Source organism: Xyrauchen texanus, chromosome 25 (genome assembly GCF_025860055.1).
Source record: "Xyrauchen texanus isolate HMW12.3.18 chromosome 25, RBS_HiC_50CHRs, whole genome shotgun sequence".
NCBI lineage: Eukaryota > Metazoa > Chordata > Actinopteri > Cypriniformes > Catostomidae > Xyrauchen > Xyrauchen texanus.
Window position 1 is genome coordinate 1361876 of NC_068300.1, and position 17500 is coordinate 1379375.

At 37.7% G+C, this 17500-nt stretch overlaps 2 protein-coding genes across 3 annotated transcripts in view; one reads left to right on the top strand and one right to left on the bottom strand.

Annotated features, from left to right (window-relative positions):
• LOC127618522 (serine/threonine-protein kinase DCLK2-like) overlaps positions 1-1771 on the top strand; it is a 25801-nt gene extending 24030 nt beyond the window's left edge. For both annotated transcript variants that reach the window (XM_052091012.1, XM_052091013.1), the window contains one exon: positions 1-1771. This exon is cut by the window's left edge. The gene's annotated coding sequence lies outside the window, so the exon portion shown is untranslated.
• Positions 1772-2821: 1050 nt separating this feature from the next.
• LOC127618521 (SH3 domain-containing protein 19-like) overlaps positions 2822-17500 on the bottom strand; it is a 15270-nt gene continuing 591 nt past the window's right edge. Inside the window, exons 2-15 of the mRNA XM_052091011.1 lie at positions 15133-15172; positions 14587-14627; positions 14416-14461; positions 14034-14166; positions 13764-13932; positions 11451-12374; positions 9095-9162; positions 8922-8986; positions 8656-8833; positions 7089-7157; positions 6837-7003; positions 6515-6717; positions 4821-4888; positions 2822-3260 (exon numbers count right to left, since the gene is read on the bottom strand). Coding sequence (XP_051946971.1) covers positions 3144-3260; positions 4821-4888; positions 6515-6717; positions 6837-7003; positions 7089-7157; positions 8656-8833; positions 8922-8986; positions 9095-9162; positions 11451-12374; positions 13764-13932; positions 14034-14166; positions 14416-14461; positions 14587-14627; positions 15133-15172 — 2288 coding nt within the window. The 3' untranslated portion in view covers positions 2822-3143. The remainder of the gene's footprint in view (positions 3261-4820; positions 4889-6514; positions 6718-6836; positions 7004-7088; positions 7158-8655; positions 8834-8921; positions 8987-9094; positions 9163-11450; positions 12375-13763; positions 13933-14033; positions 14167-14415; positions 14462-14586; positions 14628-15132; positions 15173-17500) is intronic.

Here is a 17500-nt window from a genome sequence, read left to right on the forward strand (position 1 = left end):
TTAAATGTTGTTTTTAGGCCCATACTGTTTAAAGTAGGCAGTGTACAGTACATACTCTACATTCCTCCAGTAATGTGGTCTCATGTTCTGGTCTGTCTGAAAGAGCCTCAACCATCTCTGCACTGTGCCCTCTCTCTCTCTCCTGCCTTTCATGCTCGATCTCTCTGTAAATGTGCTGTTGGTGTCGTCCATCATTAGTCTCTCATTACCGTCAGATTTCTGTCTTTCTGAATGTGTGTGATTGTGACTGTAGCAGCCCACACAGAATCTACACCCACAGAAATTCGGCAGATTCACCGGAATTGGAGCTAGAAAGTTCTACATATCCAAAAATGGCCTTTTTGTAACATATTTGACAGATCTATTCTGCATAATTCCACCTATTTGACCCCTGAATCAGTGCAGTAAAGTGTGTGAGCTGTGTCATTATTGAACATATCAAACCTGAACTAGAGGAAGACCGATATATATATATATATAAATCTAATCTAGCTGCACACTTGCCACTTGATATTTTCACATGCAAATGAGCTTTTGATTCGCCGCAAACATTTACCTGAAGTTTGCACCTCTTTGCCAGTAGTGGTGAACCTCCAGCAAACCTTTGGCAACAACAGACAATTTGCATGTGAAATCATCAGTGTCGAATTTGCGGCAAATCTGCCATGAACTCTTGATTTTCGAAAGGGAATTTGCCGTCTAATTCGTTGGTGCGCTATTTGAGAACCGTTGGGTCTATCCAAAAGCTTTTGATCACTTTTTGTCAAGAGCATCCCTAGATGGTGCACAACAAATTTTATGCGAATCGGACTTAAAAAAAAGTTGGCTTTCAATTAAATTCAAAATGGCTGAAAACAGGAAGTATATTCCTGACCACTGGGTGGCGCTGTGCCGAAACTGTGCAGGTACCCTCAAGTCATAATGGCGACGACATTTACCAAGTTTCCAGTCAATGCGCTAAAGCGTTGAGAAGATAGAGCCTCACGTCCATTTTGGCGTGCTTGACGTCAAATTCGTTGCATCGTTATTCAAAAACGGTTTGATTGATCAAAAAGATTTTGATACTCTTGTGTCCGGACTGTCTCTAGATGATATGTGCCCAATTTCATGCAAATCGGACATACGGCCTAAGAGCAGTTAAAACAAAAGTATTTGAAATCGAATCGGGCGGAAATGAAAACCATCTACAGTCAGTCAACAAAGCCCATCGTCTGATACACATATATGGGCAATAAAAGCTTAATCTGGTAAATAATTACGTACTATAAAAGTCTCGTGTTGTGCACCAAACCTTTATTATTTTTTCCAGGTTATTATTCAGATTTTGGTTGCAAAATAAACCGCATTTGTGATTTGATTCATTTTTGATATTTCCTAGTAAGAAATCCAGAAAATCGGTTAATTAAATCCATCGGTCGACCTCTAAACTGAACATCTGATCTTTTGAAATGTACAATTGTGAGTCTGATTTGTGTCACCAAATTGTAGGAACATACACTGCAAAATAAATAAATAAAAACTCCTTGTCCTAATCAGTATTCCTGTTTTATACATTTTAAGTGTTAAATTTATGCTTCAAAATAATTGTCATTCAAGACATATTCTGGGAAAACAATTGTTAATATGTTCTCCCAGTAAATATATATATGTTTACTGGAAAACCAGACAAAAATACTGACGTGGGCAACGATTTTCCGCAGTGTAATATAGTGTTTCTATGGCAAGCCGTTTTAACTTTTATTCATTTCCAGGATATGAATTCTTGATATCAACAATTCAATTTTCACTAGTTAAAATTATAGTTATTGATATCAGGAATTCGATATCTACTAGTAACAATGTTCATTTCTGATATCATGAATGTGATTGTTACTAGTAAGAAAGACATTTTAGATATCTGAAATTATGTTGATATCATAAATACATTTTCAGATATCAAAAATGAACATTTTTACTAGTAACCACGTAATTTTTGATATCAAGAACAGACATTTCAACTAGTGACAATTGAATTGTTGATATCAAAAATAAAGGTTTTTACTAGTACGAATTGTATTTCTGATATGTGAAATTGGAATTTCAACAAGAAATCAATTCTTGATATCAACAAGGCAGCCTATGGTGACATTTCACTAGTGAAACTACAATTACAGATATCAAGAATTATAGTTTTTACCAGTTGAAATACAATTCTTGATATCTAGAATGAGCATTTTAACTAGTAAAAATGTAATTGTTGATATCAAAATTACGTTGTTACTAGTAAAAATGTCTATTCTAGATATCAATAATTGTATTTCAGCTAGTAAACATTTTAATTTTTGATATCTGAAAATTTATTTATGATATCAACATAATTTCAGATATCTAAAATGGCTTTCTTACTAGTAGATATCGAATTCCTGATATCAATAACTATCATTTTAACTAGTGAAAATTGAATTGTTGATATCAAGGATTCATATCCTGGAAATGAATAAAAGTTAAAACGGCTTGCCATAGTGTTTTTATTTTTTTGCAATACACCAAAATGTCCGCCTTTAATGAAGGAGAAAGTGTCCATTCATGAAATGCCTTTTTTTTTGTTTTTTTTATAATTGATCATAAAATGAATTTCATCAGAAAAAATGTTGAAATCAATGGTGTTAACTTTTGTACGGTGGCTGTTTAGGGGCAAAAGCTCCACGGATTATTTCATGTTTTGTTTTGTATTGCAACAATACATCATGAGTAGCTGGATGAACCCAGAAACACGAGACTGTGTCTTTTATTGCTCGTTTCGAACATTATCATTGCATTAACAGCAACTAATTGACTAGATTTAAAGTCTGTTATTGTAAGGGTGCAGTTTAATGTTGGTTAAAAAGGTAAAACATTCATACAAACACACAGATGAGATGTAAAGTTTACACACGGGAGTCAGTACAGCTATGAGAAGTCACTAACACATCCAATCATCTTCCGGCATTTTACAAACCAACATGTGTACGAGTGTTGATGGGTAAAATGCAGGAATGCCGAGACATGTGACAGGAATGCCGAGACATGTGACAGGAATGCCGAGACATGTGACAGGAATGCCGAGACATGTGACAGGAACGCCGAGACATGTGACAGGAATGCCGAGGCACTCATGTTCATGTTCAGGGGTTCATCAGTATTTGAATGTAGTTTTTAGGGACAATGCCACGTTTCCCGTCAAACTCTCCCAGAAACCACTCGTCATCCATGTCTTCCAGCTCACACACCACGTCTCCTGCCTGCACAAACACACAAATACTTGACAGTTTTAGTCACACTTAGTGAAATAAAATACTTAATATAAGGCTTTAACCCTTTAAACGCTGAAAGTGTTTTGAAAGATCTCCTGTTTCAGTGTCATACCCAAAATTAAAGGCTTAAAACTCGACCAAAATTACAAGGAGGGTCAAGTGTTTTGAATCATTGTAAAGTCATCTTTTCACATTTGTTTACGATATATTGTACATTGATACATTCTCAAACTCTCCTAAGAAACTGCTGAAAAAAATCATAAATATGAGCCAAAAATGTACTTTTTTTCTCTTATTTTTCTTATTTGACATGATATATCTCTGGGTATATATAATGTGGCTCCGAAAAACTGCTTTAGTTTTGTTCCCAATCATGTCGACTGTATCTGAGAAACATGTTTGTGTTGATTCGACAAATCAATCAAAAGTTACAACATTACAAATATAATTGATCATAGTGTCCAAAAACATCTCCAAACAAATAAAAGATAATAATTGTACATAAGAACTAATTACACATGCAAACACAACAATGACTAAAGGTTTGCATAGCATGCAGACATGATTTTAGTCATGAGATTTCACAGAATGAGTTTCATTCTGTGTCATTTGAGTCATCATTGAGTCTGTGTCATGTATTTGGCGCCATCTCCTGGTGGTCATATGTAACATTGTGCTTCATGTGGATTATCTAATGATCTATACATCTGATTATCTTGTGTGTGGACTCGTTTGAGAGATAATCACCGACTCTAAATAATCATATGTGATGTTTTATGTATATGAAGTTATAAGCAGAAACGCGGCATATAAGCAACACTAACATAATTGTCAAAACATATATTTAACTGTTACTCGCTATATGTTATTCTGTGAGTAAAACAAATCAGCTGGTTGTATTTTACTCTTTGAGATCTTTCAAACGACATATGACACATGAATATTTGATCAGTTTCATTCTGTGTCATTTGAGTCATCATTGAGTCTGTGTCGTGTATTTGGCGCCATCTCCTGGTGGTCATATGTAACATTGTGCTTCATGTGGATTATCTAATGATCTATACATCTGATTATCTTGTGTGTGGACTCGTTTGAGAGATAATCACAGACTCTAAATAATCATATGTGATATTTTATGTATATGAAGTTATAAGCAGAAACGCGGCATATAAGCAACACTAACATAATTGTCAAAACATATATTTAACTGTTACTCGCTATATGTTATTCTGTGAGTAAAACAAATCAGCTGGTTGTATTTTACTCTTTGAGATCTTTCAAACGACATATGACACATGAATATTTGATCAGTTTCATTCTGTGTCATTTGAGTCATCATTGAGTCTGTGTCGTGTATTTGGCGCCATCTCCTGGTGGTCATATGTAACATTGTGCTTCATGTGGATTATCTAATGATCTATACATCTGATTATCTTGTGTGTGGACTCGATTGAAAGATAATCACAGACTCTAAATAATCATATGTGATGTTTTATGTTCTGAGCTTAAAGGATTAATGAACTGAATTTCAGTGGATATCAAACACACCTTCAGACAGAGCTCATCCTCACATTCAGGGGAGAAATCATAAAGTGCCCTTCCTCTGTTCATCCGTCCTGTGGGGGGCGATAAAGAGACAAACTCACTCAAAACAATACACACGTTATTTATTGATCATATACGGCCTTCAAGTGCAGTTGGAAATATCATAATTACGAGTTCAAAGCACTTATATTTCATGTGCATGGCATCATTTATTTGGTACGTAGTCATGTGATAAGATGGATAATATACACAGAACTGGCCTTTATTGCAAAAATATACATTTTCTGTTCATAGTTTTAATACTTTGGCTAATCTAATCATGTTTTCTGCTAACATTAAAAGAAATATCGATCACTTTTATGGCATAATGTTGATTACCACAAACATTTATTTCGACTTAATGACTGATTTAGCAAAAACTCTGTTTCAGTGAGACTCTTCCAATGCAAGTCAATGGGGTTTAATCTGTCAACATTAAAATACTGTTTCACAAGTATAGACACAAGACATAAACAATATGTGTGTTAACATGATTTTACTGTCATTAAATCATTTATTAACCGCATCTGTGGGAAGACATAGACGATTTTACTACACCGTTGCCATGACGACGTAATGTAGCCCTAAAAGGATCATGATTTAAACATCTTTACAGCACAAAGAATACACAAGTTGTATCAGAATTAATGCAAGTGCTTCTATAAAATTATAAGAGTCACATTTCTGCCTATAAACACTCCAAAGAAGTGCCCCATTGACTTCCATTGTAAGCGTCTCGCTGGAACGCAGATTTGTGCTTTTGTTTAAAAGAAGAGGAGGAACGAGTCGAAATAATGTTTAACATCTATTTAACATGTTTGACCACGAGTAACCCTATAACGCTGGGATTGACAGCTCCTGTTTCACTCTCTGTTCAAGCTGACGAGTCAATCAATCTATTTTTATAAAATATTGTTTATGGCAACATCTAGAAAAAAAGTGGTTTCAATGTTTATATCGATCTATTTAAACTGGTGCGCACAAAGTGACTTATGTTGGGATAAACAACAGCTTATTTTAATAAAGTCAAACTGACAGTAATGATTATATTATTACGGATATTGTAAAATGAGTATTTGCTGAATATAAGCAGCTCGTGCTTGATTAAACTTTTGTATATTATTTGATTGAAATCATGTATTAAATATGATTCAACAGTCTTTTGAGGAATATATCTCAGTCACCATTACATTCATGCACACACAATACAAACCTGACACATTTATGAGATATAATTCAAGTGTGAACTCATATTTCAGTGTGTTTTCATATATACAGCCGGCTCTACATTATAAACATCTCATTATTTACATCACGAGCTATTATGATGTCATCGCAGTTCCCGAGACCCAGCGAAAAGTGTTACAATGTCCCTTATTTAAATGTCAATATAGTGTTTGCTGCATTAAACACACATGATCGAATAATTGTATTCATGTTGTATTTGAACCGTGACACATTTGAATATTTATAGAGCAGGAACAGGAAGTTGTCATGGTCACACTCTCAAACATTTGGGATCTCTGAAAAGTCCAGAGAGTCCTCTGATATTACCCCAATACCCCAGTTTGTCTAATGGTAATGGCTACCATAAATGCCATCATAAAAACAATCACGTATCAACCGTGTATCTACACATCATGCTAATGAATATTTACCAGGTGCTTCCGAAGCGGTTGTCCTTTGAAACGCTTCAGCTTCCTCTTTCACCTCCATGAAATTGAGAGGGAAGTTTCCAACTCGCCCATTCAGACTGCCCCGCCCCCACTCCTCATTCACATATTCCGTTACAGTGATGACATCACCCTCATTGAACGTCAGCTCTCCATCCTCCCCCTCAAATGCAAAGCGAGCCACACACCTGCACAGAGCGGCACACAGGTGAACTGAACACGCTTCCTTTCTGGAATACTCCATTGCGATATTAGTTCTACTGACCGGCATAAACAACCGCAGAAGTTTGATCGAGTGGCGTTTCACCTGTTGTGCGTGTTCGGTTGCGTCTGCTGCTCTGTGGACGTGTCCAGACCTCCAGGGACAGTCACGGCTTGACCTTTGACCTCTCCTGATGGCCAGAGCTCATGGAGTGTATGGAGCGGGGTGTGTGCGGTGTTTGTATCGTCCAGTACAATGAGCTGCTCTTCTTCCTGAAACATGAAATTCAAAATCGTTTACTACCTGATTTGCATTATTTGCATGTGTGTGTGTGCGTGTGTGTGTATGTAAACTAACATGGAAAGATGGTTCCTCTTGCTCTTTGTCCACATTCTCTTCTTCCACATGTCCATGAACAACTTCTCTCTAGTGAACACACACAAAAAGTGCATTACATTACTTATAAAACCACACGCCACTTACACAAACCTGTATGAAACATAATGAAATTTGAGTTGTTATTCACTGATAATTTCACAAATCTGCATGTTTTTAAACTTACAGCGCCGTGATCGGTCACATGACACGTGAAAATCAATGCCGTTTGGTGTTAATGTTGTCAAATATGCCGTAATGTGTTTAAAGGTGCCAATTGTTCAATCGAACAAGCATGAATGAGATTGGAGAGCTACGGTAGAGGGAAAGATTATCAAGGCATAATTAGCATCAAATTAATGTTTGAATAAACACTTATAAAATCACGATATGTCCTAGTGTGATTATTATTATTTTTCTTATTTGACATGATATATCTCTGGGTATATATATAATGTGGCTCTGAAAAACTGCTTTAGTGTTGTTCCCAATCATGTCGACTGTATCTGAGGAAACTTTGTGTCGATGCGACAAAGCAATCAAAAGTTACAACATTACAAATATAATTGCTCGTAGTGTCTAAAAACATCTCCAAACTAATAAAAGATAATAATTGTACATAAGAACTAATTACACATGCAAACACAACAATGACTAAAGGTTTGCATAGCATGCAGACATGATTTTAGTCATGAGATTTCACAGAATGAGTTTCATTCTGTGTCATTTGAGTCATCATTGAGTCTGTGTCGTGTATTTGGCGCCATCTCCTGGTGGTCATATGTAACATTGTGCTTCATGTGGATTATCTAATGATCTATACATCTGATTATCTTGTGTGTGGACTCGATTGAGAGATAATCACAGACTCTAAATAATCATATGTGATATTTTATGTATATGAAGTTATAAGCAGAAGCGCGGCATATAAGCAACACCAACATAATTGTCGAATACATATATTTAGCTGTTACTCGCTATATTTTCATCTGCAAGTAAAAACAAATATTCTGGTTGTATTTTACTCTTTGAGATCTATCCAACGACATATGACACATGACTATATGATGAGTTTAATGTTTTTACTGATTGCAAAAATATGTGCAGTGCAACATTATTTATAAATGATTAAAATGTAACACTTCTGATTTGTCTACAAATTTCAAAGCACTTTTTTTGCAAATGTAAAGTAGAACTTGTAAAATTTCAAACAATACCTATTTTGTGTAGGTCAAGACTGTAATTATTAATATTTTGATGATTATTGTTTTCCCTCGCTGGCCCATCCGAGCTTAAAGGGTTAAAAAACGAAACGATAACTCCATTGTTGCGTTGTACATTAAGCTGTGAGGATCTGTATAGAAATACTTACTTTGATTAAAAATGCAACATTACGTTTATATTAGAACAACATTAATTGTTCTATTTGAATTCGATTTGTTACGTTTTATGAATTTAATTAAATCCTTTCGTAATAATATATTTGCATATAAAACACAATTTTTTCATGACATTTTAAACGATTAAAGCAAAACGTAAGAACGCTCACAGAATATCTATAAAGTGGATGTCCTGGTTTTGGTCGGGGTGGAAGGGGCGGGCCTCTCTTTGGCACCCTGCTGCCTGGCGGCTGATTGGTCGCAGTGGGTAACGAGGAGGCGGGGCCTGTATGTTTGGTCACTTTGATTGGAGGAGGACAGAGGGGGAGGAGTCTAACACCACTGGGTCTGAGAGACAAACAGAATGAAGAATGATGGTAAAAACAACACAAACGACAATCGACAGAATAGACTAAAAGTACAAAGTTACAGTTACCTCGGGGGCAGAGGGGGAACCGGGGCATCTGTCGCTATGGAAACATTCACTGTAGTGTCAGAAACCTGAGCATAAACACACACACACACACGTAAACTCATATACTTCCAAAAACAGCCTACTAATATGGAAAAATATATCCCTATAGTGCAAAAACAGAGATATCACGTTACCTGCGAGGAGGACGACACCTTTTTGAGCACAGGTGGAGGCGGTCGGGAGTTTTTGGGGACAGATGGACCTGAAATATATACTGATGTTCATTAAACATACATAAATATGAAGTAACAAACTGATATAACGATAGATAGATGTAATAAAACAAATCAGTTTCATTCTCATTATTAATCTCTTCTGATCTGTTAGAGCAGGAAAATATTGATGCTAGGCTTCCAATGGTCCAGCATTAAAGGGGCAGTTCAGCAAAACATGGTAATTCAGTCATTGTTTACTCACCGCTGTGTTGTTGTAACTCTACATGTCGTTCTTTCTATTTCTGAACACTAAGGGAGAATTAAATAAATGTTGTGTTCAGTGAACAATGGCAGTTTATGGTGACCACATCTTCAAACTTCAAAAGAATCATTCAGAAGTCTAATTAATTATTCATGAGCTCATGATTGTTATGATACGATAATATTTGATGAGAAACTGAAATCTGATGTATTATTGAGTGTAAATGTTCACTGTTGATCTCCTGTGTGTGTTCATGATAGTACACGAGAGCAACAGTTCACGCACCCCTCACGAAATTGGGGGCGTTCAAGAGAAAACTTGTTGTGTTTCTCTAAAAACAGTGATAGTGACAACAGAACACAACTGCACACAAAACACAGAACAGAACTTACTATACATGTCTGAAGAGTTTGATGCATTTATATGCCCAGCCTTATTTTTGTGAAAATGTTTTGACCGTTACCCGAGCAATGCCGAAAATAGAAAACAACTGATCAGTAGAATGTACCTTCGCTCGTCACTGCTGGTTAGGACAATAACACATAACATATGACATAAGAAAATAAACCTTTTATCGCATGTCATTTGCCGTCAGGTTAGGACACGCTGTGACTGCGGCGTCCAGTAGCTCCTCTATGTTTTAGTGCCCAACTGTTTAATCGGTCTGCCGATATTATCAGTCTATATTAGCCGTTCACCGAAATATCAGTATCTGCGTATATGTTTTTTCAATATTCACAGATATGAAAACTTTTCTTCAGAACATATAATGCAGAAAACAATGCTTGGGGTGATTTAAAATTGGTGTCATAGCGTAGTTTGTCCAGCAGAGTGTGCTCCGACTCTGAGCTGACGGTGGCTCTGCAGACAGGGCGATGTTAAGCATGCAGAGTTAAGCGGTGTCTTCTCGGTAAGTTGCTAACTAGTTTGTGAAATACAAATTGGAAAGTTAATAAACAATGACCCTGTCATTTTTCCTTTTCAATATAACATTAACCCTGTCCCTGACAACCATGTCACTCCTGTTTATCACATCTGTTTAATAAGGCTGGGCATAGAAATGCATCAATTGTTCAAACTCTTCAGACATGTTTAGTAAGTTCTGTTCTCTGTTTTGTGTGCAGTTGTGTTGTGTTCAGTCACTATCACTGTTTTTAGATCAACAAACGAGTTTTCTCTTGAACGCCCCCAATGTCGTGAGGGGTGCGTGAACTGTTGCTCTCGTGTCCTATCATGAACACACACAGGAGATCAACAGTGAACATTTACACTCAATAATACATCAGATTTCAGTTTCTCATCGTATCATAACGATAAGAACGACCTCATGAATAATTAATTAAGACTTCTGAATGATACTTTTGTGTTCTTTTGAAGCTTGAAGAGGTGTCACCATAAACTGCCATTGTGACATCACTGAGCACAACATTTATTTAATTCTCCCTTTGTGTTCAGAAACAGAAAGAAAGACATGTAGGGTTACAACAACACAGCGGTGAGTAAACAATGACTGAATTTACATTTTTGGGTGAACTGCCCCTTTAAATCATTTTTCTGTCCTCACTGGAAGTTAAATTCCCATGAATCAAACCAACCAGCTGCGACGTGAAACACAACATAAACTTTGATTTGAAAATGAGAAAAAAAAGACAAAAGATAAAAGAGTGTGTACTTAACTATTCAATGAGGGTATGAACTACAATCCCATGATGCACTGCGAATGACGTAATCCAATTAATAACAATGAAAAAAATATATAACGACTGATTTAAAGTCGTTGATTATAAGTGTAGAAACAATATATTTCAATCACAAATATTTAAGTAGTTTGACAGCGGTTTGATTGCGTCATTCACAGTGCACCACGGGAGTGGGCGGAGCTTCAGAGCTCTTTCTCTGATTGGTGGAACTCTTTTTAGGATTATGGGTAGTGTAGTTCTTTACCAGGAATTCTCCTATTAAACACAAATTTTCAACTAAGTTGAAATAATGTGGACTGATGTCTTCCACAGAAGCACACACCATCGAATAACAACTACGGCGCTCTTGCGTCTCTTTAAAACGGACACTCACGTTTTACGACGCCTCGGTCGGTGGACGACACTGCCGATGCCTTCAGTGGAGTGTTTGAAGAACTGTTTTTGGTCTCAGATGGACTGAAGTCCACCGTTGGCATCTGATGCCCAAGAGGAGTGCTCTCAGGACAGACAGCAGGAGGTTTGGTGGATGGAGAAACCCTGTACCCATCTGATGGGCACTGATGTTTGTTTAGAAGAGGTCTGGGTGCTGGTACAGGAGGGCTGGAGGTTTTTCTGAAGGGATCTTGCTCAACGTTAAGTTCTCTGCTCTCAAAAACATCTGTTCCTACAGTAAACGGTTTTGGGGCGAGTTGAGGTTTGGGTTTGTGAGTTCTGGGTCTTGGCTGCGGTCTATTTAAAGGTTCTACAGGTTCAGGTGTTACCATGGAGATGACGGAGTCCCATGCGGATGCATCCTTTGCATCTTCATCGCTCGTCCCGCTTTGTTGACCATCAAGGATGTGAGTTTCATCAGAACCAAACACCTCTAGCAGGTCTTGGAAGTATTTGCTGGAGAAGTTCGAGGACTCCTCGGTGAATCCTGCGAACACGCTATCGGCCCCATTGTCCTTAAAACGCACTAGAGTCTGCACTTTCACCTCTGCTGTCATTGGCTGATCCAGAACGTCCTCGCTGGCGGCTGGTTGTAAGGCAACCTTGCTGCGGGGCCGTGGTCTGGGACGTGCATTTGTCTCCTCTTTCGGTGGGTCCGGTGGGGAATCAAAGCTGATCCAAGTGGAGGCAGGCTCTAGTGGACTGATGTCAGCGATGATGTCATCAAAGTCAGTCTGAATGCTACACTCGTGGAGTGGTGTTGAAAGCTTGGCATTGGCGGGAAGGTTAGACCCGTCCAGTTCGATGAGAGGGTCCAAGGGTTTGAGAGGAAGCAACGGGCGGGGGGGCTTGGGCGGTCTGCGAACTGGAGGAAAAAAGAAATTGTTTATTTGGGTAAACTTGTTTATTTAGCACTTTACCTTGGCTGACAAGCATCTTTAACCCACCTCAGGTGCTTAACTAGTCTTCCTAGCCTGGCCTAATCTGCTTAGTCTGCTGTGTTTTGATGTTTTAACGGGATTTGGGCACTTATCAGGTTGGAAGACCAGCTTAATCCAATTAAGACCAGCACACCAACATATGGGCCTGTTTTTCACTCTTTTGTTTAAATATCAATACAAGAATGTACAAAAGTCAACAAAGGGCATTTGCCACCTGTTTATATGGAAGCCCATTTCTGCCATAATTATGACTTTATATCTCAATTATAATTTTTTAAATCTCATAATATTGACCGTCTATATATGACTGAATTAAATAATAATGACAATATTGTAATTATGTCTTATTGAAAATATGTATCTAATAATTATGGCTGACTATGTCATAATAATAATTTGTCATAAATGTGACTGAATCAAATAATAATGACTGTTTATCTCATATTTATGTCTTAGTATCTCAGTCATGACTTACTATCTCATTACTATAATTTTTAATCTAATAATTATGGCTCACTATCTCATAATTTTGAGTTTCTCATAATTATCACTTTTTATAACACAATTATGACCTTATAATTATTATGACTTAATATCTCAATTATGACTTAATATCTCATTTTCAATTTAGTATCTCATAATTATGACTTTTTATGCCATATGTATGACTGAATCTAATAATTTCCCCCATGTGGCAGAAATAGGCTTTCCATACATTTTTCTTCTGCAGTGTGATGTATTTTAGTTTAACACAGGATATAAACACAGATCAGCCACAACATTAAAACCACCTCCTCAAAGCATTATCCTGCTGAACGAGGGCACTGCCATCAGGGATACCGTTGCCATCAAGGGGTGTACGTGGTCTGCAACTATGTTTAGGTAGGTGGTACGTGTCAATGTAACATCCACATGAATGTCAGGACCCAAGGTGTCCCAGCAGAACATAGCCAAGAACATCACACTGCCTCTGCCAGCCTGTCTTCTGCCCATAGTGCATCCTGATGCCATCTCTTCCCCAGGTAAATGACGCACAAGCACCCGGGCATCCACGTGATTCATCAGATCAGGCCACCTACTTCCATTGCTCCACGGTCCAGTTCTGATGCTCATGTAGCCAATATTGGCACGTTTGGCGGTGGACAGGGGTCAGCATGGGCACTCTGACCGGTCTTCAGCTACGCAGCCCCATACGCGGCGATGACAGGTGCCATTGTAACAAGATGATTATTCACTTCACCCGTCAGTGGTTTTAATGTTGTGGCTGAACATTGTATAAAAAGACATTTTCAGCTGAGCTGCTGGACTATTACCTGGGCGAGAAGCAGAGGATTGTGAGCCGGGCGAGTCCGTGTCCGTCTGCGTGGCAATGGTGGAAGTAGAACGACGAGAAGCCAGAGGTGAAGATGTTGAAGTGGATATAGGAGGAGTCTGTTCACGGCTCATTTCTCTGATCACCTGCTCATACGAGGGAGGAGGGAGCTGTGCAGGAAGACCAAAATCAAGTTAAGACTGACCGCTGGCATGCACTTTTCTGAATAAGGGGAATAATGCCCTAAAGCTACTCTTTAAGCTCCACCCACCTGTACTGTCGCCGAGGCTGCAGCCCAAGAGGGCGGGGCAGGGGGCGGGGCTGGAGGAAAAGCTCCAGAGGCTCCTGGAAACCAGGCATTAGAGTGCAGCGGTTCAGCAGACAGGATAGTGATTTCCGGACGCCTGTGATGACAATTAAGATTAAATGAAACAACATTTGAACACTTGTAAATATGCGAGCGATATTTGCCCTCGCAAACATCACTAATGACTGTGACGATGTCATGCTGTTCACTTTCAATGCACTGAACGCTAACGTTCCACCTAATATCTCATTCTGTGTTTACAGGAGAAGAAACGGGGGTTTGGAAGGACATGACAGCGAGCAAACGATAACAGAAAAACAAAAGCATGTAAGGAACATGGACTGACCTCCTGTCTCTGTGATGGTCGCTTTGAGAGCTCGTTCTTGTAGATGCTGCGTAATTTCCGTCCAAAACACAAACACAAAAAACCGAACTGACATGCAAGCAACTGACAAAGCATACAAAACACAATGCATCAAACTTTACATGACCGAAACATGGTCAAACACACACTCACTCCTTTTGATGACCGCACGGATGGACGACAGCGGCCCTTGACTGTGAAAGAGAAAGAGAAAGAGAATCAGACGACTACAAGCCTTTTATTTCCATCTCTCTGCTCCCAACAGTGACTCTAATGTTTGGGACTCTATGCCAGATTTCCACAGATCTTTCATTACAGGATGGTAAACACATTTCACCCAAGAGTGAGCGTTACGCAACACACTGAACCACACCCGAGCCCCTCCAACTATTGCATTTCCATTGCTTAAATGGCACGGCGGATTTTTGGCTTTGTTTTGTCTGGAAACACAAACATGAGATTGGTTTGGATGACGCCTGTCAGCAGAACGTCATAAAGATCTGGCTTGACGTAATGGCAGCACACTGGGATGTTTAAAGAGGAAAGCGTTAATCATTTCACCCCGCTGTAACCTAACAGGTATTTGTAGCTCTGTTCGTTCAGCTGGAGGGAATGACGGTGTTTCAGAGCTGTGGTGTACGTGTTTAGACATGCCTCTGATGAAGCTCTGAACAGAAGCTCTACCATCTTTACACTTACCTGGAGTGACGATGTTCCGGTTTATTCCTGTCCGAGTGTTCTGCATAGACACAAACACATTCAGATTTCCTATATTAAAAGCAATCTCATAGATTAAACTGATATAATGCCAAGCTAATGATATTTTCAGAGCCCTTTTTCCAAACCTTATCCTCAATTTTCCTTTTTTTTTTTTTTTTTGCATTTTTATATTTTCAATAAGGCACAAGCCTGTTGATTTAAGTATTTTTAAAGCAAAACACAATTTGGGGCGATTTATAAGCCATTGAAATGGCTACCACTGAAAATGAAGTGGTGAAGGGAACACATAAAAGATAATACAAGCCAAAATATTAAATATGTTTGATCAATATTTACAGAGAAATCCATTATTGTGTAGACTGGTGTCAAAATGAAAATATTTGACCATTTTGGAGCAAAACTACAGGTCATAAAAACACCCTTAGAAATGTGTCAGCATCATGATTATATTTTTAGAGATAAGTAGATTTATTTCTAAAAGAAGTTGACTTCAGCACCTCTTCTTGCAATATATGCCAATGGCATGCGCCCAAATATGGGAAAAAGCACTTTTTTGTGTAATTTTTCCCAAGTTTGAGAGTCTATAACTCAAGAAGTGTTAAAGATATATTAAAATCCTTTTAAATTCTGGTTCACAGCAAACTTTTCTTTTTGTATCTCGATGTTCAAGGCTCTGTATTGTTAAAACCCAGAGATATGGGGCTTTCAATATGGCTCCATGCATAAACTGTCCAATTTTACCCATTTTCAAGGCTGAAATCCAAATGTGGGTCACATGGTTTAAGCTGGATTTTCTTGTCCAACAAAACAACGGTCTGAAGTACAAATAATGTTAAAACTTTCAGTGAAAATGATCTGATCAAATGATTCACACATTTGAATACAACTCTCTGGCCTGTATAAAACAGAGCATTACTGACAGATTCTTCACACTGCCAGGAGACTTAAACAGCAAACTGTTGGGAATAAAGAAACAAAGACATGCGAGAGACACTCTGAGCTTCTGTCTAAGAAAATACAGCTGTAATTTGCAACACAAGCAAACCACAGAAACAGACCATATAATTACTGTAGTGTGAGGGGGGATTTAATGATCACATGGTCAGAAAAGCTCAAGTCATGTGACAGTGAGATCTGCAAATATTTACTTATTTCAAGAATTATGAAATGACAAGCAGAAAATGTCAATATTCAATAAAATTGGTGCAGATATGTAATGAATATAAAATATGTAAATATATTAAAATCGGTCAAAATTAAAAAAATACATGTGAAATTTCACACCTGTCTCTCTGACAACGCTAGTCTCTGTAAACGGTGTTCTAGAACTGTTAAAAATTGTTTATAGCACAAATATAAACTATTAAAAATAAATAACTAAATACTAGAAATATCACACCTGTCTCTCTGACAGCGCTATCTCTGTAAACAGTGAAGAAATGGCCGTGGTCAGTTTGCCGGTTGGTACACCCGAAGTTAAAAACGCTATTTTTAAACCGATGTTTTTTGTGAAGTGAAGATCTAGAACTGTTAAAATCGCTTACAGCACTAATATAAACGATTAAAAACAAACAAACAAAAATAAATTAAATTAATGTGAAATATCACACGTGTCTCTCTGACAGCGTAGTCTCTGTAAACAGTGAAAAAATGGCCGTGGTCAGTTTGACGGTTGGTACACCCGAAGTTAAAAACGCTATTTTTAAACCGACGCTTTTTGCAAAGTGACATTCTAGAGCTGGTAAAAATTGTTTACAACACTAATATAGACTGTTAAAAACTAAAAAAAAAAAAAAAAGAATAAATAAATACTAGAAATATCACACCTGTCTCTCTGACAGCGCTATCTCTGTAAACAGTGAAGAAATGGCCGTGGTCAGTTTGACGGTTGGTACACCCGAAGTTAAAAACGCTATTTTTAAACCGACGCTTTTTGCAAAGTGACATTCTAGAGCTGGTAAAAACTGTTTACAACACTAATATAGACTATTAAAAACTAAAAAAAAAAAAAAAGAAGAAATAAATACTAGAAATATCACACCTGTCTCTCTGACAACGCTATCTCTGTAAACAGTGAAGAAATGGCCGTGGTCAGTTTGACGGTTGGTACACGCGAAGTTTAAAAACGCTTTTTGTAAACCGATGCTTTTGTGAAGAGGAGTTATAGAACTGTTAAAAATCGCTTACAGCACTAATATAAACTAGTAAATATTATTTTAATTATATATACACACATGTGTATAGTTAATATAAATTCCTCAGACAGAAGTCATTCTATTAAAGCGAAACTGGCCGATATTCATATTTCGGTTACCGCCCAGGGCAGAAAGAATCATATTTCATATTT